Consider the following 21,730-nt stretch of genomic DNA (forward strand, 5'->3'; position numbering starts at 1 on the left):
GAGAAAGAAAATTAAGTGAATTAATGTGGCAATTTATCCTATGATGCTGAGGGCTGATCAGAGATCAGATGGCACATTCACATGTTAGGACAAAAGTCTGGCCCAAAAGAATAAACGTGACTGTTGGGGCTCGAGCGTGAACATCTCCTCAGATCCCAACAGTAATGGAAAACATCCACAGACCTCCTTTGCAGCTCCTTCTTAAAAATAGCTCTCCTGGCACTTGATATCTGAGTGTTCAGATCAGACTAGCTCAGATGGAAGCAGGAGAAATTCCAAAGGATGGGGTCTTGATATGTCCCCTTAATTTCATCAAACCACCTAGGTTCATACCCCAGTTTCACCACATATTTCTACGGCCTGGGCCAAGGTGCTTCCACTCTTCTGCCTCAGTTGCCTGACCTGTCCAATAAGGACTGTAGTACCACCTACTCATGAGTGGGGTTAAGTGAGTCATTCCTATAACTCATTGGGACCCATGCCTGGCACACAATAAACATTCGATAAACATTCGTTAAGCCCATGGGATGGCCCTCTTGGCACTACCTTTCAGTTACTTAGAGGATTTTTATATTTCTTTTATTTTTCCTTAAAGTCCCAGAATATGCTATTTAAATGTTACTCTACCCCCCATTTGTTTCATCTGGTGGCCTGGCATAGAATAACACTTTCATTCATTTCTACAAGTTTTTCCAACCCTGCCTGTTGACAATCACCTGACTATTCACCTTGCTTTTTTTTCTAGTATTTAGGGTGGGATGCCACTGGCTTCCAGGCCAGATTTCTGCAATGAATGGAATGCTGAGAAAGAAGGAAGCAATCCTGAATCTGGCCACAGATATGCCAGCACGCTGGTGGAATCCATGGTTTGCTACCCCATCTCTAAAAAGTCCAATGCTGTCCTAGGGGCTCAGTAGGCCCGGTGAGCTTGAAGACATTCATGCCAGAGTCATAGGGAGTAAGGTGGAAAGAGTGAATGACTGGCCTCATTTCTTCTCAGTAATGCCCATCAAGCAATGAGATTGCTAGGCTGTGATCTGTGGGAGGGCAGAGAGCTGCTGTTCCTGTTCGACATGTAATCCAACACCCAGCACCATGCCTGGCCCAGACTAGGCAGTGGACAAATAGACACGAGTTTATGGTAGTTTTCCCTGGTACCCAGCCCCAGTAAGGCCTCATGCGGGTTCTGGACACACAATAGATAGTTAATGAGTATTGATGGGTATCCTGGTCATCGTGGTCATTAGGCTGCCACATCAGTATTGGCCTCCGTGCACGGAGTCCCCGTCTTGTCATACTCTTCCGTTACATTTGTGCAAGTGCACACGTGTGCAATAAGCTACCGCAGAGGAGGAATCATTAGACCAACACAGCTCCGTCTATTAAACAAGATGTTTTGCCTATAGGGACAAAGTATTGGGCACTACTGTTGTACTAGGCAGCAGCAAACACATATTAAGGAATTCACCCAGGCAAGGTTCTGGGCAGGTCAGAAGGTACAAAGAGCCCCAGGCCACCAGCCTTGCCTGTGGGGGAATTCGCTGAGGCCTTGGTCAGGAGAACAGAAGCACCAGCACAGAAGGTGACAAAGCAGGACTATAGAGCAAAGACCGGCTCTTAGGGTCACCTCTACCTTTTAGGGAATCAGAAGCTTCCAGAGCTGCCATAAACCACTCCCGATGATCCCAACTGCTTCTAGTGCCAAGGAAAGAAGTTCTCAGAGGACTGATACTTCTGCCTCTCTTTCTCCTTCCGTATTTCAGGCAAATGCCTTTCTTTGGTGGACTCTAGCTGGGAATGCTGCCAGCAAAGCAAAGAATGCTGGGAAGTGCTGTTCTCAGGTTTCCAGCCCCCGCCTAAAGGTAGAATACAGAAGGGATAGAATGATGTTCAGTTATCAACAGACAGTTCAGCATGAAAAGCTTCAAAGTGCAAATTTAGAAAAACAACATTCCAAGGCAGTTAACCTTTGCTAAGCATTTGAGAAGCAACACAATCTGTGCTTGAAGACAAGCATTGCCGTGAGGGTTGGAGCCTTTGAAGAAGGCTTTGGATGGAGTCATACCCTAAGACAAGACTCTGTCAAACAAATCATGGAAAAGAGGAGGTGGGTGCGCATACATTTATTGGCTCACTCATGTGTTAAGTCAACCATTCGACAAACATTTATTGCTAAGCAGCAAGCTAGGCACTTGGGCTCCCAGACTGGGAGAACCTACCAGTTGTTTTTCAGAAAGGAAACAATAATATGATGAGATTTTTTAGTGAGGGGAGATCACTTTGGAAATGCCCATGTGCGTAGACAGAGTGAAAGGACATACACCTTAGTGTGAGCAGTGCTTATCTCTGGCTGGTGAGACTGTGAATAAAGGTTATTTTTCATTCTAAATCTTTCAGTAGTTCCAAATACCCTGCAATGAATGTGTATTAATTTTTATCTGAAAAAAATGTTTTAAGAAAGAAGATAGATTAAACAGGTAACTGGAGGAAATTCATGACACATTTGTCATGTGATGTTCTGAGTGGGCTACCCTTCCTGTCCCCTCACCTTCTTCCCTTCGCTTAGTTGTCTCCTGTTCATTCCTCGGTTTTCAGTTGAAACTTTTCTTCACTGAGAAGACTTGCCAGTGCCCAAAGGTTAGGTTAGGTCTCCACGTTCTGCATTCTCAGCCCCTGGGGTTGCCCCACCACCAGTCATACCTGCAAGTATGGGTTCAATGTCTGTCTTCCTCACCAGAATGTAAGGCCCATAGGGCAGGTATCATGTCTGCTTTACTTGCACTTGTTTCCCAAGCACATTGGTCATTCTATAAATCCTATTGGAATGAATCAACCATGGCGTTAAAAGATGTTAAGTGTGAAGACCAGCAGACTAATTAGGAGTGAATTATGATAGTCTGGACAAAGGAGCGAGAGTACCACAGAAAAGGGCAAAGTGATGAAGGGAAGATGTTGTGGTATCAAATCTACAGAACCTAGTGGCTTCTTGAATACATTCAACGAGAAGCAGAGGTTGAGGGGATATTTTGGAAGTAGAACCAATAGGACTTTCTGATGGATGAAATGTGGGAATGATGGGAAGAGAGCTGTCAAGAAGGCTTTGAGAGTTTTTATCTTGAGCAGGTGGATACATAATAATACAATTTCCTGAGATGGAGGAGGTATTTGTCAGGGGTGGGATCAAGAGTTCCAATTTGGAGTAAGAAACAAGGATGAGGGTGAAATATAGGGTGATTCTTGGATTTTGGCTTGGGGGGTCATTGTCTTAGGCATGAAATACAGAAGGTAAACCAAGCTTGAGAAGAAATGTGAATTCAGTTTTAGACATGTTAAGTTTGAGGTGCCAACTGAGATAGCCAAGTTATTCAGTGAGATTATGGGGGTCTAGAATTCTTGAGAAATTTCTGAACAGAGACAGAGATGTGAACTTAGTGGGGGTAGTTGAAGCCTTCAGGTGAATGAGAACATGTATAAATGAGAAAGACACCAACATCAAAACCTTTGGGAAAACTCTCCACATTTATGGAGGAAGAGATGCCCTAAAAGGAGATTGAGAGGGAACTGTCAAAGGAGTAAGAATATCAGATTTTATGAACTAAGGAATGCCATTGTGACCAAAGCAAGAGCTCAAAGAAGGGCATACTACTCTGAAGTGGTAAGAAGGAGCCAGATTTCAGAGGTCCTTGAATGTAAGGCAAAGAAATTGACACTTGATCCTTGGCCTTCATGATTAGCTGTGATGACAAATATATATGTACTGACCGTACTTGGCTGAGCCTCCCAGCCTTATAGAGGAATTGAGAAACACTGTGAGTCAAGGGTCCAAGTCATGATCCCCATGATCAAGATTTGGAGTTGGAAAGTATAGAGTGGCCTGTTAAGAATACATTTCTCGGGGCATCTGGGTGGCTCAGTGGGTTAAGCCTCTGCCTTTGGCTCAGATCATGATCCCAGGGTCCTGGGATCGAACCCCACATCAGGGTCTCTCTCAGCAGGGAGCCTGCTTCCCCTGCTCCCCGCTTGCCTCTCTGCCCACTTGTGATCTCTGTCCATGAAATAAATGAAATCTTCAAAAAAAAAAAACATTTCTCATCAAAAAATATGTTGTCTAACCCAAGTCACTACTGACTTGAGGGAGCTGGAGAGTAAAATCCAGAGTTTCAGAAACCATCATTCTTTGTGCTTGGTTCTTAGAGTCAGCCCCTCAGCAGTAACAAAGGACCAAAAAAAAAAAAAATCCCCCCAGAAATCTTCCTGGTTTAGCCAACTCCAAAACCAACAGCAGCTCCTCCAATAGCCTCTCTGATGAGCCTCAGTTGAAGAACTTTGGCGCCACACAGACTATGTGTTAGTTTATGTTCGAGAAGGAGCCATCAGACAAGTGCAGAAAAAGTGTCTGTCCTCCTTTCCATTACAGTGTTCCAGAAGAAGACGAAAGTGGCCTGAGGCAAGGGGAAGACAGACTGTATGACTCTTCCAAACTCTGGCAGCCTTACCTTCCACCATACCACTGTGGTTTTGAAGAGAGGTTTAAAGCTAAGCTTCAAAAACAATTACAAATGAAGACTCTGGCTAAACATGACCACAGAGGGAGATGGAGATGAGCTGGGTCTTTGCAGAAAGCATCAGGGTGCGCAGTGAGTATGTGAACCTGAATGTCCAGTAAGCCACTTAGGCAGATATCTGGGTGGGTGGCATGTATTGGGGGCATGTGTGTCCCAGGAGGATGAGCCTCTCTGGGTAGACTGGAAAGATGAACAGCCATTCAGACTGTTGAAAACAGTACCAGGAATGGGGGACCTGCCTGGCTCAGTCTGTGGAATGTGCAACTCTCGATCCTGAGGTCATGTGTTCAAGCTCCACGTTGGGTGTAGAGATGACTTTAAAAAAAATAAAAATCTTAAAAAGAGAGAGAGAGAGAGAATATCAGGGATGGTTGGTAACTGGCAGCATTTTTATGGATGTCTGCATGAGACTACACTTAGCATAAACAATTTGCAGATCCACATTGTGTGATTACTTTCAGAAAGCCCTAAGCTTCCAGCCACTGACAGAAGCCAGAAGCTGCAGAGACTCCCCTGGGAGATGAGCTGGACTGGTCTGCTGCCCTGGGGGGGTGGGGTACTGGGGGAGGGGTATGGGCTGGCCCTGAGACCTCTGTGCCCAGGAGCCTGGTTGCAAAGAAGAGGGAAGGAAAGCGCAAGGCAAACCCAGTTGGATGTGAGGATCTTTGGTCTAAGCGTTGGCCAACCCTACCCTCAGGTCCCAGTTTCACTCCATGCCAGGCTTCTCTTCTAGAGAAAGGGGAGTAACTAGACCAAGAGATGCCGCCTCTGGGGGATGCAAAAGCCAGAACTTAAGTAGCTGATGCCCGGAAGCAAAAGAAGCCTGTGGTTGATCCTTCTCACTTTACTCAAGAATCACCTTGTTGAAGAAGACAGACCCCTTCTTTCTCTTGGCTCAGCGGTAAGAGATTCCAGTGTGTCCAGTGGAATCAAGGAGGCAAAAAAGCCAGAGGTAAAGTCACAGGCACAGGAGGACCAAGAAGAGGTCAAGGATGACAACTGGGTCTAAAAGTGAGGTCTAACGCTAAGGTATGACATCCATGAAAGGGGGAGGGAAGGAAGACACACACGGAAGAGGCAACCTCTGCTCATCCCATCCAGTCCTGTCCAGTCCAACAAGCACACTCAGCACCAAACACCCTGCTCCATGCTACACGTGCCAAACAAGACAAGTTTCCTGCACTCAGGAAGCACACAGTTTTCCAGACAGGCAGGCAATTCAAAGTCTGTTAACATGAGAGTGCATTAACATGTCTGCTAACATACGTGGTGCAGAGGAACAGCCCTAGCCCTGCCTGGGGTCCCTTCAGGGAAAGCCTCTTGAGAAAGGGGGTTATAAATGCTCTGAGGGCAGAAACAATATTGTGTGTGTGTGTGTGTGTGTGTGTGTGCACGTGCGTGCATGTGTGCATTTACTATATGTCCCCCACAGTCCTAGATGGTATTTTGAATATGGCAGATACATAATAAAGATTGTTGAGTGAATACAATAATTAATCAGTTTTTCTATTTTCATCTCTCTAACCATTCTTCTGCTTTCTTCCTAAATCTTACTCTATTACTTTCCCTTTGCTAGAAAGGCCCAGAAGAGTTTCATTCTGGGATGAGGTCCAGCAAACTGGATGCCAATTAGATCTAGAAATTGCCATTTCATGCCATGAGCCAATAAATATTGGGGGAAAGGGTCCCTGTGGCCTACAGTTAGAAGGAAAATCACCGTCATCTTAATCATCAGAGAGCATTTATTGAACACACGCCATGTGTCAATTGCTGTTTTAAGGGTTTTAAGTACGGAATGTGTTAAATCATTTTATCCTCCCAATAACCCAATGAGGTGGTGGTATTACAAGTGAGAAGTTCAGCTGATGTACAGAGACGTCATGTAACTTGCTCAAATTCCCAGAGCCAGTACACGGTGGAGCCAATACTGTCTGGCTCCAGACCCCACAACTCCTACTGCATCCCCTCCTTGGGACTGAACACTGAGGGCAAAAGCATCTTGGGCTTACACCCCAGTGTCCAGGCCAGAAACCACTAATTACTTCAAAATTTTTAGTTACATAATATTCACTAGCTCATTTTCCCCTACTGCCCTCTGTTTCCCTGTAGGGATCGACAGATCCTAAGTTCAAAGGGCTTTATAGATGATCACTTGTGTCTGGGCTTTTATTCCAGTAGTAAGAAACATAAGCCATAAAAAATGTGATAATGTTGGAAATCATGGAGCACATCATTTTCTCCATCCAACAGTAGCAGCAAGTCAAGGTCCTACTGTTTTCTGGCAATCCGAGACCAGGGTGGAAGACAGCCATGGCAGGACCAGCATGCTTGGTCTTAGACCAACGTCCATGCTTTGGTCTCACCATCCAAAAACTGGAGCAGACAATCTCTGGGCCTCGGGAGAGTACTGAAAGATGAACAAACTCATGTCTGTAGAAGTCCGGGTCTTCTCAGGGGAAACGAATGATCACCAAGATTGATGATTCCAGGGGCGCCTGGGTGGCTCAGTGGGTTAAGCCGCTGCCTTCGGCTCAGGTCATGATCTCAGAGTCCTGGGATCGAGCCCCGCATCAGGCTCTCTGCTCTCTAGGGGAGCCTGCTTCCTCCTCTCTCTCTGCCTGACTCTCTGCCTGCTTGTGATCTCTCTGTCAAATAAATAAATAAAATCTTTAAAAAAAAAAAAAAAAGATTGATGATTTCAAATAATAGCATCACAAAGGACCATTTTTTTTTGCCAATCTTCTCTGATTCTTCCCCAGTATCAAAATGAACACTAGTCAGAACCCAACCTATTACCATAGAAGGGTGAAGAATAACCAAATGAAGCTGAAGGGAGGAAGAATCCTGTCAAAGACCTCTGTGATCGCTATGGACATCCCACACAGACCAATGTACTCTGCCGTGAAGGATGGGCACGTGGGGACCCATTCTCTTGTCTTCATTACATCAGCTTTTCCAACTGGCTTGCCATTCTCCTTCCTTACTGCAAACACTCCTCACCTTCCAGAAGTGGACCATCATGGTTATTGAAGGCACCAGGCTAAGGTTTTTCACAGAATCCCAGATCCACTCAGAGTGGGAGACACTTGGCCTGACATCAAACCTCAAGGACAGACTTCAAATGTTATGAAAGAACGTGTCTACTCTCTACTTGGCAGATTACCATAATCTGTAAGGTTATACCAAATATAACCTGAACTCCATTCATTTAAATGCTTCTTGAACGTCTACAATGTGCCTGATACTCCTCTGTGAGACGGACATATGGAACTGAGCAATACAGACTAATGACCACTGGCATCATCATCACTGCCCTCCTAGGGTTTACGTTTCTAGAGGGAAAAACAGACTAGTATTCCCTGTAGTAGAAGGGAACCAATATTAATGACGTATCGCCCTATAGTTCCTCCAAAGAAGTAAATGAACTAGTGGTAGTTTGTATTTTTCATGTATCTTTCAGGGGATACACACATCTCCCCTGCTGTTCAGGATACTAACAACCCTATAGGGGGCATTCTACGGCAATGACTTAGGTAGCTACCATTGCATTTTCCCCTTTCTTCTTCCTTGAGCAGAGAAGTCGAGGGTGCTTGTTCCCTGTGAATTAGATCCCAGGAAAGAAAAAAAAACATAAAACCCCACATGGATCCCTGAAACCAGATGTCCAGCAATTCAGACTCAATCTAGTAACTTAATTACTCGATGAAAAGATGTTTACTGAGGACTGAATGCCCCCTGTGTGCGGTACATTGCAAGAAGTCCAAGAAAGTGCTGTGACCTGAGTCCTACCCTCAGATACAGGACGTGAAACAATTAGTGAATAACATAAAAGAGTGTATTAGCTATTTATGATAGCAAAGAGCAGAGGACGAAAAAAAAATCTAGAAACACAATTTTAATTTCCTTTTCTACAATAAATCACGACAAAATTCGAATTCACCTGGTTTGACTGACAACTAATAAACTCAGTAGGAGACAAGGCACATCCAGAAACATTTTTCTTTCACATAAATTAGCCTGGCCGATGGCAGCTGGCAGCTGGTGGCAGGGGGTCAGGTGGAGGGGGGGCCTGATGGGGTAGAACTTAAGGATCCTTGTGTTTCTGGGAGGAAGCCATTGAGAACAGTCTTGGACAGACATGGAATGTAAAGTGAGTGTGCTTTCCTCTTGCTTCTCCCCATCCCCAGCATGGACTATGGACAGAAAGACAGGTATGCATTTCTGCTGTCTCAGGACTGCTGGGTGGCCTGCGGGGTCACCTAACCATGTGCCTTCTCCAGAAAAGCCCAATTCTGCCTTGTGTTGGCACCATGAGGACTCGCCTTGTGGCTTTGTAGACATTTTCTACCCATGAATCCCATTAACTTCCGGCTCTTTGATATTTTCATCCCATAGCACTAAAGGCCACATACTTCCATGAGATGCTAACATTTTGCCTTTTTGTCAGGGTTTGGAATTTAGAAAAACTAGGAGGAGGAGAAAGAAGAAAGAAAAAGGAGAAATGATGTCAAAGAAAGAAGACGCTGCTTTCTTATTAACTGTTTATCGTGCCCCCCACCCCACCCCACCCCCCAGTGAAAATCTGTTAAGGACATTGCAACAGAAAACGGGTGTGATCTCATCCCTGAAACCACACAAAACATTTTGTCTCAGCCTGGGCCACAAGCAGCTGGAGGAGAGCGTCTGCAACAGCTCTGATTTGGATCCAAACCCTCAGAGTAAGTGTAGACTTCCCTCTGGTAAGGGGAGAAGGAGGCACCCAGACAGCTGCAGAGGCAGAGGAGCAAGAAAGAGAATCAGCTTGACAGCCCAAGGAACCATGGCCTTGGGCACAGAGGCCTCATGCAGAGAGCGCTGGGCCTCTCTTGGCACTCCGCTGAGGCTGGTGGTGAACTCAGGAAGACCAGGTAGCCCTGGGGTGGGGGGTGTCTCTCCAGGGAGCAGGCAAGGCTCTCCTGCGCATTCAAGAGGAGAGCTGAGTGACCATATCCACTTGAGTTTCAGCCAGATGAGTAAGTATTGCCATGATCCTCCAGGGTCTGCTGGGTCTGGCTCTGTGCAGGGCAGCATACTTGATCCTGGGAATACAGAGGCTGAGCCTCATCTCTGTCCTCCTGGACTTTGCTTTCCTTCCCAGAGTCCACAACACATGTCTTGGAGAGGCCCCTGGAGCCCTTCACTCCCTTAGCATCCTCTCAAGGCCACTCTGAGATCTCTCCTCAGGAAAAGACAAGATTGCTTCGATTATTCCCACCAGCATTGTGAGTGTGGTCTCTGTCGTGCCTGGGGGGCCAGTGGTCACTGGGAGATGGGGAGACAGAAGAGTGTGTTCCTTTCTAAAACACTAGGCCAGCAGGTTGTATCCAGAGAGGCTGGACCTGAAGGAAAAGCCCAGGAGCGATGAGGAGAGAATTCTGTGCTAGTCTGCGTCCTCTCCTGTTCAGATAGGCTAAAGGTGAAATAAGTCCATCAGAGCAAGACAATTACCACATGATCTCCCTGATATGAGGAATTTGAGAGGCAGAATCGGGGGTTTGGGGGGTAGGAAAGGAAAAAAATGAAACAAGATGGGATCAGGAGGGAGACAAACCATAATAGACTCTTAATCTCACAAAACAAACTGAGGGTTGCCAGGGTCTCCCTAAAAGGAGAGGGTGGTGGGGTTATGGACATTGGGGAGGGTATGTGCTATGGTGAGTGCTGTGAAGTGTGTAAACCTGGCGATTCACAGACCTGTACCCCTGGGGCTAATAATACATTATATGTTAATAAAAAAATAAAAAAATTTTAAAAAAAGACATGGCTAAAGGCAAAATTCTGAATTACTGTAATCCAATAAATGTGTATGCTACTAGACACACCAATCACTCTGCTAAGAACTTGGGTATGAAGTTGAAATGAACACATTGCTTTAAGGAACTTTCAAATGAGTTGAGAAAACTAATACAAATAATATACATATATATGATAATACACACTTATAATAATAAATATAATATATACAATATATAATAATATAAATATATAACTATGTATTTTTTTGACAGCTTGGGGAACATGTAAAACAAGTACAACAGGAAAGAATATAGCTAAGGGATGCCTGGGTGGCTCAGTCAGTTAAGAGTTTGCCTTCAGGGGCACCTGGGTGGCTCAGTGGGAAGCCTCTGCCTTCGGCTCGGGTCATGGTCTCAGGGTCCTGGGATCAAGCCCCACATCGGGCTCTCTGCTTGGCGGGGAGCCTGCTTCCTCCTCTCTCTCTGCTTGCCTCTCTGCCTACTTGTGATCTCTCTCTCTCTGTCAAATAAATAAATAGATGTCTTAAAAAAAAAAAAAAAAAAGAGTCTGCCTTCAGCTCAGGTCATGGTCCCGGAGTCCCGGATCAACACTTGCATTGGGCCCCCTGCTATGCGGGGAGCCTGCTTCTCACTCTCCCTCTACCTACCACGCCCCCTGCTTATGCTCTGTCTCTGTCAAACAAATAAACAAATAATCAGTGAAGACGCAGAGGTGCTGGCATCGCCGTCTCAATGAAGTGAAAGCAGATGAGCGCAGAGGGTTGCCTAGAGTTTCCCCCAAATTCATGTCCTCCCACGGCCTCAGAGTGCGCCTGCATTTGAAAGCAGAGTGTTTGCAGATGCCATGAAGGTGAGGACGGAGATGAAATCATCGTGGCTTGGGAACGGCCTAATGCAAATGAGAGTGTTCGGAGAAGGGTCAGAACACCAAGACACAGGCCGGGAAGAAGGCCAGGGAAAGACGAAAGGCAGAGATTGGAATGTGCCTCCTCAAGAAGCCGAGGAGCGCCAGGAGCCAGCAGAAGCTGGAAGAGGCCAGGAAGGATTCTGCCCTGGAGCCTCCGGAGGGAGTGTGACCGTGCTGACACCTTGACTTTGGACTGCTGGCCTCCAGACGTAAGAGGACACACTTCTGACGTTTTAAGTCACCCAGTTGGTGGCAGTTTGTTGCAGCAGCCACAGGTAATGAATACAATGCAAACAAGGCAAACAGCCTTGGCGGAAGGGGCAGGTAGACCAGATGGAAGGAGAAGTGGACAGGATGAGCTTCTGCAGGCAGGTCCTGTTACAGACCAATGAGGCCCCTCCCCTTGGTGAGTTACAGACAGACTACAAGCAGGGGAGCGGCCTCACAGTTGGCCTCCTTATTTGCTGCAAATAAGAACAACCTGGGAATAACCTCCCAAGCTGATGCCCACCCCCCTCCCCACCCTGAAAAGAGGGGAGTGGGCCTCCTTTTGTGAGAGTTTCAGATGAATATTCAGAGGAGGAGCCCTCATAATGGCCTGGGAGGTGCAGGCACGAAGTTGCACCTGCACACTCAGAAACGGGCCGAAACATACTTCGTATGTTATGCTCATGCGGCTTAGGTCCCCCACCAAGCTGGGCAGAGAGTCACACATTTTAATGAGGCTTAGGGAACCCTCAGGCACTATGTGATTCCTCACGGGCATCCTCCTAGGGGTCCTACTCTAAATGTTTCTTTTTCTGCCCCAACAATTCATTTGTTAGTTTCTAAATGATAAAATTGATAGTTAGGCAGAGGCTTCTAGAAGTTTCCTGAGTTCAGAGGGTCGGACCGATGACAATCCCAAGGCCACGTCTGAGATGATGAACCCTGGGAGCTGGATAGAAGGGTTGGGAATTATCTGCAGAGCTGTGCCTCATTGATAAATAAGAGTATCCTAAACCATTTGTATCTCAACCTCCAATTACTTGACCTCTCTGAATCGGGACAGCAGTGCAGCTGTGAGCCAGGAAGCCGGGTCTGGCAGAACCAGGAGTCCACCCCCTGCTGCTCGCCCCCTTGGATGGCGGAAATGACCGTGTGCCTGGTGTTCACATTTGATGAACAAAACTGAACTGAATGAGAGGTTGTCTGAAAACAAGGCTTCACAAGGAAGAACCACCAAAGGGAACCTTGTAAGACAGGGAATCCGGCGTGGCCAGAGGAGATGGGTGGGGATGGGAAATGGTGCTCTGATGGTCTGGTGCAGTCATGGGTATCAAGATAAGGGGTTTGGATTTTCTCCTGCAGATAATGGGGGGCTACCAAGAAGAAGGAGTTGCAGTGTTTTAGAAAGTTTACTCTGGCCACAGGAAAGGGGATATTTTTGTGAGGAAAGTGATAAGTTATGTAAAAAAAAGCAGGGGAGAGTAGGAAGGGGTGCCTCACTGGCTCAGTTGGAAGAGCATTGACTCTTGAACTCAGGGTTATGAGTTCAAACCCCATGGTGGGTGTAGAGATCACTAAATAAACAAATAAATACAAGGAGAGTAGGAAAAAGACCAAAAGACCAAAGACAAAAAAGACCAGGAATCCAGCTGATACTAACTCAGGCAAGAGATACAGAGGGTCTGACCTAGAGGAGCCAGAGTGTGGAGAAGATTAAAAAGAAGTAGACTCAACAAGATTTGGTTGACCTGTTTGGATAGGATGTTACTGTCTTAGCCTGAACTTGCCTACTACTCTCCCATCACCCCAAAAAGCAGAATCCCTAAGACAGAGGTTTATGTGCAAGTAGTAGAAGTAGGCAGCCAGTGCGGGGAGCAGGAGTGAGGGATCAGAGCAGTAGAATGAGCAAAGACGGAAAGACAATGTCAGGAGGAGTCCTTACTTCATGGCTGGAGTTCCACATGGCTGAGCGTGGGGAGTCATGGGACAAGCCATCACAGGAGACATTTCCTCCATAGGCTGCCATCCCCCATTGGTTCTGGATGCCCCCACAGATGTCCACGGCCCTACACTCGGTAGCCATGTCTGTGTGAGTCAGAAGCAGACCCCTGGTTCCTTAGGTGTTGTGTGTTGACCCCAGAGAAGCTAGAAGCAATAAGCAATACATTCCTGAGGTAAGCTTGAGGTAATCTCTCTGAGCCTGAGCTCAGTCTTATATTTTATGACCTTTTTCTTCCTTGAAGATTTTATTTGTTTATTTTACACACAGAGAGAGAGACACACACACACAGTGAGAAGAGGGAACACAAGCAGGGGGAGTGGGAGAGGAAGAAGCAGGCTTCCCATTGAGCAGAGAGCCCAATGCAGGGCTCGATCCCAGGACCCTGGGATCATGACCTGAGCTGAAGGCAGCCGCTTAACAACTGAGCCACCCAGGTGCCCCTATTTTACAACCTTTAACAGCACCTTTTTTCTGCTTTTTAGAACAAAGAGCCCTATGTTTTCATTTCATACTTAGCCCTACCAATCATGTAGGTTTTTCTGTGCTGCCTACAATAAAGGCAAACTCAATCGAAAACACAGGTCCTGGGAGGTGACTGGGGGGATGGGGTAACTGGGCGATGGTCATAAAGGAGGGCACTGGATGTAATGAACACTGGGTGTTATATGGAACTGATGAGTCACTAATTCTACTCCTGAAATTATTTTAATTGATTTTATTTTAATTAATTTTAAACAAAATTTAAAAGAAAACACAAATCCTATCTGGACATATTATGTCATCATTTTATTTGGAGGACAGGGGTGTGCGTGCGTGCGTCCCTGTGTGCGTGCGTGTGTGTGTGTCTCTGTGTGTGTGTGTCTGTGTGTGTCTGCGCCTGGTTTCCTGTCAGCATCAAAGCTGGTGCATGGGAACAGTGTGAGGAGGGCCCGGCGGGCATGGGAGCGCAGATGTGGTAATACTGCCACCCTGTGTTCAATCCATGCACAGCCGCTACCGCTGCTTCCACAGGTTAAGTCCTAACACCCACACTCCAGGTCCAAGCTGGTACACCAGTAAGGTTACTGTTCAGCGGATGGTGCTTAATGAAGGCAGATTGCCCACACACACCACTTCAGAGCCAGGGTTGAAAATGCTTGTGCGTGTGTGTCCCTGTGCCTTTCTCTTTCTGCACGATCTTTTCCTTCGCTCCTACTTTCCTCTTCTTTTCCCCCTTTTATAGTTGTCCCCACACACAACCACTGAAAGCCCAGGAAGTCTGGTCCTTTTGAGCTAAACCACATCCAGCTTTCCATATGTAGGCAACCTGACCCTCTAAGTCCCTCCTGGAGAACGCCAGGGGCCAGGAGCACTGCAGGGGTGAAGCAGGGAGGGTGTTCAGGTCCTAGAAAGTTGCTGAGTTGGCTTCATGAGTCAGCCTGGACTCCTGGGCCAGACAGGGTCTCTAGGGATAGGCACACGCCAAGTAAATATTCTTCCTCTGTGATTCCGATGAAAATAAATAATTAATCCCCCCCTAAAACAGCAAGGTTAAGGAAGTGATCAATTGTGTATTAGTTATAGACTAGACACTAAAGGAACTGCCACTTTGATGGCAGGCACAGTGGGGCCAGAGAAACAAAGCCCAAAGGGACAGTGAATGATTTAGCACTAAGCCTCTGATTTCTTCATATCCTCCTGCTTTGTCCAGTGTCCTCACTGTACATGTGCCCAAGGATTAGCAGAGGAGGTTGACTGGGACCAGACCATGACTCCCTCCTTCATGTCCTTGGAGAAACACATGTTTCAGATATTTTGGGTGAAATAATAGAGACTTAAAAGGAAAAGTACAGATTAATATTTTTAAATCAATGTCAACATTTCTGAGAGCTAAAAGTAAAACATAAATTATAGGGAAATTGAAAAAAATTCTAGAAACATAAATATTATCCGTAATTTAGTCATTTAGCTATTACTCAGTATTTGAGTTATTTCCTTCCTAACCTTTTTTTTTAAGATTTTTTTTATTTATTTGAGGGAGAGAGAGAACACAAGCAGGAAAAGGGGGAGAGGGAGAGGAAAAAGCAGACCCCTGACTGAGGGGCTCCATCCCAGGACCCCAGGATCATGACCTGAGCTGAAGGCAGACACTTAACCTAATGAGCCATGCAGATGCCCCCTTCTTAATCTTTTTCTGTCTATCTACCTACCTGTATATCCTTCTTTCCTGTAACTATGCCTGTATCTTTAAACATACATTTTTCAGAATTTGGAAACCATCAGATATTGTAAACTAGAATTACATGTTATTTCTCAATTCATTTAACTCTCCATCTACTGTTAGACTGTTATTTATTTGTTCTTATTCTAAATAATCCCATGGCACATGTCCTTATAAATAAATTTTAGAGTTTCTCAGCATTCTCTTGAAACAGATTCCTAAAAGTAGCATAACTGGGTCAACAGATAAAAATTTTGAAAACACTCTTGCCAAATTGTTTTGTAGACAAGTTATGCCAATTTATACTGCTACTCCTAGGATAGGAAATTACCTGTTTCCCCACACCCACAATAACACTGAACTTTCTTTAAACCTTTGTTAATTTGCTAGATTAAATTGTCATTGTTTTAAGTTGCATTCTCTTGGAAACTAGTGAGGTTGAATATTTGTCATGTTCTTAGACATCCTGAGGATTGTCTATTGGGATTTAAGTTTAAAAAGATATTCATCTATATTTTCCTCTGTAAGCTTTGTCAACATTTAACTCCTTAATCTACGTATCATAAGAGGTAAAGATACAATTAAAGAGTGCTTTCCTGGGGCACCTGGCTGGCTCAGTCAGTGGAGCATGTGACTCTTGATCTTGGGTTTGTGAGTTCAAGCCCCACACTAGGTGTAGAGATTACTTTAAAAAAAATAGAATCTTTAAAGAAACAATTTTTTTTCCTGAATCCTTAACTAGTTGTTCTAGGACCATTAGTTTGTTTGTTTTTAATTTTACTTATTTGTCAGAGAGAGAGCAAGCAAGAGAGAGAGCACAACCAGGGGAGCAGCAGGCAGAGGGAGAAGCAGGCTCCCCGCCGAGAAAAGAGCCCAACACAGGACTTCATCCCACGACCACCTGAGCCAAAGGTAGCCATTTAACCAATTGAGCCACCCAGGCGTCCCTCTGCAACCAATGACTGTTATGCTTCCTTTAACATATAACCAATTGTAGTTACATTGGGATTTCTTTTTGGCCTACCTGCTTAGTTCCTTTACCTGTCTGTTGATTTTGGCTCCAGTACCACACAAGTTTCATCACTCTGGCTTTATAATATATGGCATTGTAACATCCAGCAGAGAAAAGTTATTTGTTATTTTTCCTTTTCAAAAATTGCATTCCCATCCGAGTTATTCTTTTATGTATATTTTAGAATTACTTTGTTAAGAAAAAAAATCCATTGGAAGTTGCCCCCCCCCCCACTGGAAGTTTTGATTGAAATGGCATGAAATCCAGACATTAACAAATTTGGTATGTTTTGTAAGCGAGGACTCTGTAACAGCAGTCGGGCCTTTGACCTTGAGCTGCTGCTCCTCCAGAGGACAGTATGGAGTGAGGTTGAAGAGCATGGGCCTGGGTCTGGGGCCTTGCCCTGTGAGCTTGGCAAGTCACCTAACCTCTCTTTGCCTTTCATCATCCATACAATGGTTCTTATTTCATTAGGTCCAGAATCAACATGGTGACTAAAATACTTGTAATCAAATCTCAAAATATTTAACAATTAAATTTTTATCTATCCACCCAAATAGTACCTTCTAGCCTCTAAAGGAAAGACTATACAGAAAAAGCAAAGGCAATATACCTGACAATGGTGATTATCTCCACCTTGATCTAAATCTGTAATCTCCAGTTGAATGTAAGTATCAGAAGCTCAGAGATTCTCTTCTGTTATCCCACCACACACACACACACACACACACACACACACACACACACACATACACATACATAATAGGGGTACATAATAGACCCTTCATATGTATTTATAGGATGAATAAATGACTGAATGATGACGGTTCTTCTGATCTAGAACTCCAGGACAGTAAGGCCAACAGCCTTCCCCACCTTCTGTCAAATGGCCACAGAGAATCACAGATTTCTTAGGAAAACTCAAGGTAATGTGAGCTTTCTTTAATCTTGCCAAGCTTCCACATACGTTAATGGAGGAGGGTACACTGGAGGAGAAATCTTAGGCTGTTTTACAAAACCAACATGATTAATTAAAGAACACCCTGGGGTTGGGGTGGGGGGGTGGAGAAGACCCTGGAGTCTTCTCTCACTATCTGAGAGCGGCCTAATTTACTGGCCATTAAATTGCTTTCATCTCTTCTTAAAGTGAAAAACAGCCTAATAAGATACAAGTGCTGTGTAAGGTTATTTGGACATACATGCTCAGGGTAGCTGTAGGCCCAATAGCCAACATGTGGAAGCGAATGTCCATCAACAGATGAACAGAGAAACAAAATGTGGTCTCTCCATACAATGAAGTATTATTCAGCCATACAAGGTAATTAGGTACAGACTCATGCTACAACATGGAGGAAACTTGAAGACATGTTAAGTGAAAGAAGTCAGTCACGAAAGGACAACTGTATGCTTCCACTTACATGAGGTGCGTGGAGTAGTCAAAGTCATAGAGATGGAAAGCAAGATAGTGGTTGCCAGGGGGTGGGGGTGAGGGAAGATAGTTATTATTTAATGGGTACAGAGTTTTTGTTTGGTAGGATTAAAAAGTTCTGGAGAGGATGGTGGTGGTGGTTGTACAATGTGAGTGTACCACTGAACTCTACACTTAAAAAATGATTACGATGGGAAATTTTTTTTCTTTTTTTTAAGATGGGAAATTTTATATTGTATATATTTTACCACAATTTTTTTAAAAAAGTTACTAATGCTATTTAAAGAAGCTCTCAGAAGTATTTTTACAGAAAGGAAGCAAAAGGCACTGTACACAAAGTTGGCTCATTCATCTGGTGAGCTGATTACAGATGACTCTCAGTTGTGGGGAGAGAAAGGTTTCTCATGGGCTTTCATTAGGAATGGATGTTTACCTGACATAGTCGGAAATCTGATTCTACCATGACAGGGGCTTCTTTGCTGCCAGCTGGCCTCGGACAGTTCCTCCCCTGTCCATTAGATATGCTCCAATAAACTTGGAAATTTAAAGAAAGGAGTCTGCATTTCAGCTTCCTTCCCAGAAGATGTAAATAGCACAGGGGCAGCTCCTCGATTCATCCATCAACGTATCTAAGACACGGTCTGTGCCAAGCTAATACATACTCCTCCATACTTTTCTAAGCAGAACCACCACCGTGGGTTGGTGGTACTAGCCTTACATCAAAGGAAAGGGGCCTCTCAAAGTGTTCATTCCAGACCAAGGACATCTGCTATGAAGATGACCTAAAAGTTCCCTGTACTACAGACTGAAAATAGCAGTTTTTAAAAAATTTTTATTTAGGTAATCTCTACACCAAATGTGGGTCTCAAACTCATGGCCGGAGGATCAGAATTCCCATGCTCTTCCAACTGAGTCAGCCAGGCCCCCTTGAAAAAGGTTGTTGTTTTTCATCTTTTAAAGATGAAATTTTATTTATTTATTTATTTTTATTTTATTTTTATTTTATTTTATTTTATTTATTTATTTACTTACTTAACAGGGAGACAGAGAGGGAACATAAGCAGAGGGAGTGAGAGAGGGAGAAGCTGGCTTCCCGCTGAGCAGGGAGCCCAATGCGGGCCTCCGTGGGAGGACCCTGGGATCATGACGTGAGCGGAAGGCGGACTTTTAATGACTGAGCCACCCAGGGTCTGGGGGAGGAAAAAGCAGTTTTTAAATGACAATGTTCCTATCCCCCAAACCCCAAATGTTTTTGGTTTTTTTTTTTAAGATTTTTTATTTATTTATTTGTCAGAGAGAGAGAGGGAGAGAGAGCAAGCACAGGCAGACAGAATGGCAGGCAGAGGCAGAGGAAGAAGCAGGCTCCCTGATGAGCAAGGAGCCCGATGTGGGACTCGATCCCACGACGCTGGGATCATGACCTGAGCCGAAGGTAGCTGCTTAACCAACTGAGCCACCCAGGCGTCCCCCAAATGTTTTAATGTATATAAGAATCCTAGACATATAAACAGAAATATCAATATGATCATTATCGCCATAATAGTGGACAAAAAAGATCTACAAAATCTCCAAGGGGAATTACAGAGGAGGGGCCGGCAATAATTGTAGGTTTATGGCAAACAGCATCCTAAAACTAGATGGAGGACCTAGCAGGAGGAGCAGGTTGAGCAAAACCGGGAAGAGAAACTGGTGACGAGGAGCTGGTAGCTCTGGGTAGCGGCAGGGAAGAGCGAATACGGACAAATGTAAACTGAACGAAGACCAGCAGGAAGCGAGGAGCGCTCCTCGGCGTGAAATACCGCGAGAACACAAAGCCAATAAGAAAAGCCCTCCAGCTGTAAGCTAAAGACCCGCCCTCCGTCCCGCCCCCTGCGCCTCGGGCCCCGCCCCTCGCGTCCGCGCCATTTTCGTCCCTCAATAAAATTCCGGCAGTTCAGCATTTACGGCGGACAATATGGCGGCCTCCATGCTGCTCTCTTTGCTGCGGACCGTTCGTCAGGTCAGGCCCGCGCCCTTGTCCCACGCCCCGTCCTCTCCACTGAACCCCAAGCCCACGGGCCCCCTACTACTCTGCCACCTGTAGCGGCCAGTGTCGACTCCTCCCAGGAGATGTAAATTTGATGTTCGTAAGCCTATAACTGACAGGCATTGGAAGCTGCAGATTGCCGCCCATTTACAAGTGAGTGCAGGTGGAGAAGAGAAGGGGTCCGTGGATTGAAGCCCCAGGGACGCCAACGTTAAGCGAGGAGAGCCGGACAAAGGAGACTTGACCGGAGTTGAGCAAGGGAGAGGGAAAGCCCTGAGAGTGTGGTGGCCCGGAAGCGGGCGACGCAGCGTTTCAGGGAGCAGAGAGTGGTCCGCTCTGTGCTCAGAGTTGACAGGCCAGTTAAAGGGCTGAGAATTGGCTATTGGTTTTCAGCAGCGTAGAAGTTGTTGGAGTCTTCGTCATAGCAGTTTCAGTGGCGTGATAGGGGCCAAAGCGTTCGAGAGAGAACTCGAGGAAAGATACTGAGGACTATGAATAAAGACCTTTGTTTTGAAGTTTTGCTACCAGGGGAGCAGAAAAATGGGTTGGTAGCTGCTGGAAGGAGAGGTGGGTTAAGAGTGGGTGTTTTATGTCCTTGTTTTTTCCCGCGACAGAAGTAACTTTCTGTGTTAACGGGAAGATCTTGTAGCGTAGGAAGAACTTAAGAGAGGGAAGAATTGTGCAGTTGTACTTTTGAGTAGGTAAAGGTGATGGGTCTCCTATTCCATTGTTTAGTCTTAGGAATATGGACAGTTCATCGTCTGTGGTAGTGTTGTCCAATAGAAATATAATCCCAACTGCATTATGTAATTTAAAATACTCTAGGGCTACCTGGGTGGCTCAGTTGGTTAAGCGTCTGCCTTGGGCTGGGTCATGATCCCAGGGTCCTGGGATAGGGTTCCACGTTGGGCTCCCTGATCAGAAGGCAGCCTGCTTGTACCCCTCCCTCTGCCCCAGTTTGTGCTCTCTTTCTAGCTCTCTCTCAAATTAAATCTTTAAAAAAGATAAAGTATTCTAATACCCCTGTTAAAAAAGTAAAAAGAAACATGGAATTAATTTTAATTAAATATTTGAAGCCTGCATTTCCAAAATATTAACTTCCAATATGTAATCTATGACGACGACCTATGAGAAATTTGCATTCTGTTTTCATACTAGGTCTTCCGAATCCAGTTTGAATTTTGCTTACAGCACATCTCCGTTTGGAGGCTACATTTTCCACCATTAAAATGGGAAAATGTCCTACAAAAATAATAAAGTGGTTTAATATTTACAGCTGCTTCAGTTTAAATTTTTAATGAATTAAAATTAAATAACCTTAGGAATTACATTCCCCAATTGCACTGGTTACATTTCAAGTGTTCAGTAGCAATATGCAGTTAGCTGTATTATGTGGCTAACTCTATTAGACTGGATATTTAATAGCAGGAGAGCATGTACAGTATGTGATCACAGATACTAGTAAATGGGTAGTTGTAATATTGGGTGTTTATGGAAAATCTTTCCCAGTTGCTTCTAATTTTATAATTAAAGAGAAGTCCTCAGTGGAGTGTGAGGGTGTGAAGCAGGTGTTAGGGATTTAAGGGAAGAGGAAATGGTGAAATAGGAGCAGACAGGAAAACTAGTGACAAGAATTAGAGCAAGTACAGTGATGTGAGAGAGGGACCAGGGAGCGGAGATTGGATGGCATACCATAATATACTTACGCACGTGGAATTCAGGCTGGGTAAGGGGGAGACAGGAAATCAAAAGCCAAGTGTGAAAAGGTGGTAGGATCGATGAATTAAAAACCTAACAAGGGTTGTT

The 21,730-nt window shown here is 45.0% G+C and overlaps 1 protein-coding gene across 2 annotated transcripts in view; it reads left to right on the plus strand.

Moving 5' to 3' along the window:
• The first annotated feature begins 19,834 nt into the window (after positions 1-19,834).
• Positions 19,835-21,730, plus strand: part of LOC111150838 (mitochondrial ribosomal protein S14) — a 28,557-nt gene continuing 26,661 nt past the window's right edge. The window contains exon 1 of one of the 2 annotated variants that reach the window (XM_022508464.1): positions 19,835-19,897. In XM_022508464.1, the coding sequence (XP_022364172.1) occupies positions 19,853-19,897 (45 nt within the window). In that variant the 5' untranslated portion in view covers positions 19,835-19,852. Of the gene's footprint in view, positions 19,898-20,368; positions 20,492-21,730 lie in introns of those variants that run through there. The other variant, XM_022508465.1, reaches the window with a different exon arrangement.

This window comes from Enhydra lutris, unplaced genomic scaffold, assembly GCF_002288905.1.
Source record: "Enhydra lutris kenyoni isolate GAN:26980312 unplaced genomic scaffold, ASM228890v2 scaffoldscaffold24, whole genome shotgun sequence".
Taxonomy (NCBI): domain Eukaryota; kingdom Metazoa; phylum Chordata; class Mammalia; order Carnivora; family Mustelidae; genus Enhydra; species Enhydra lutris.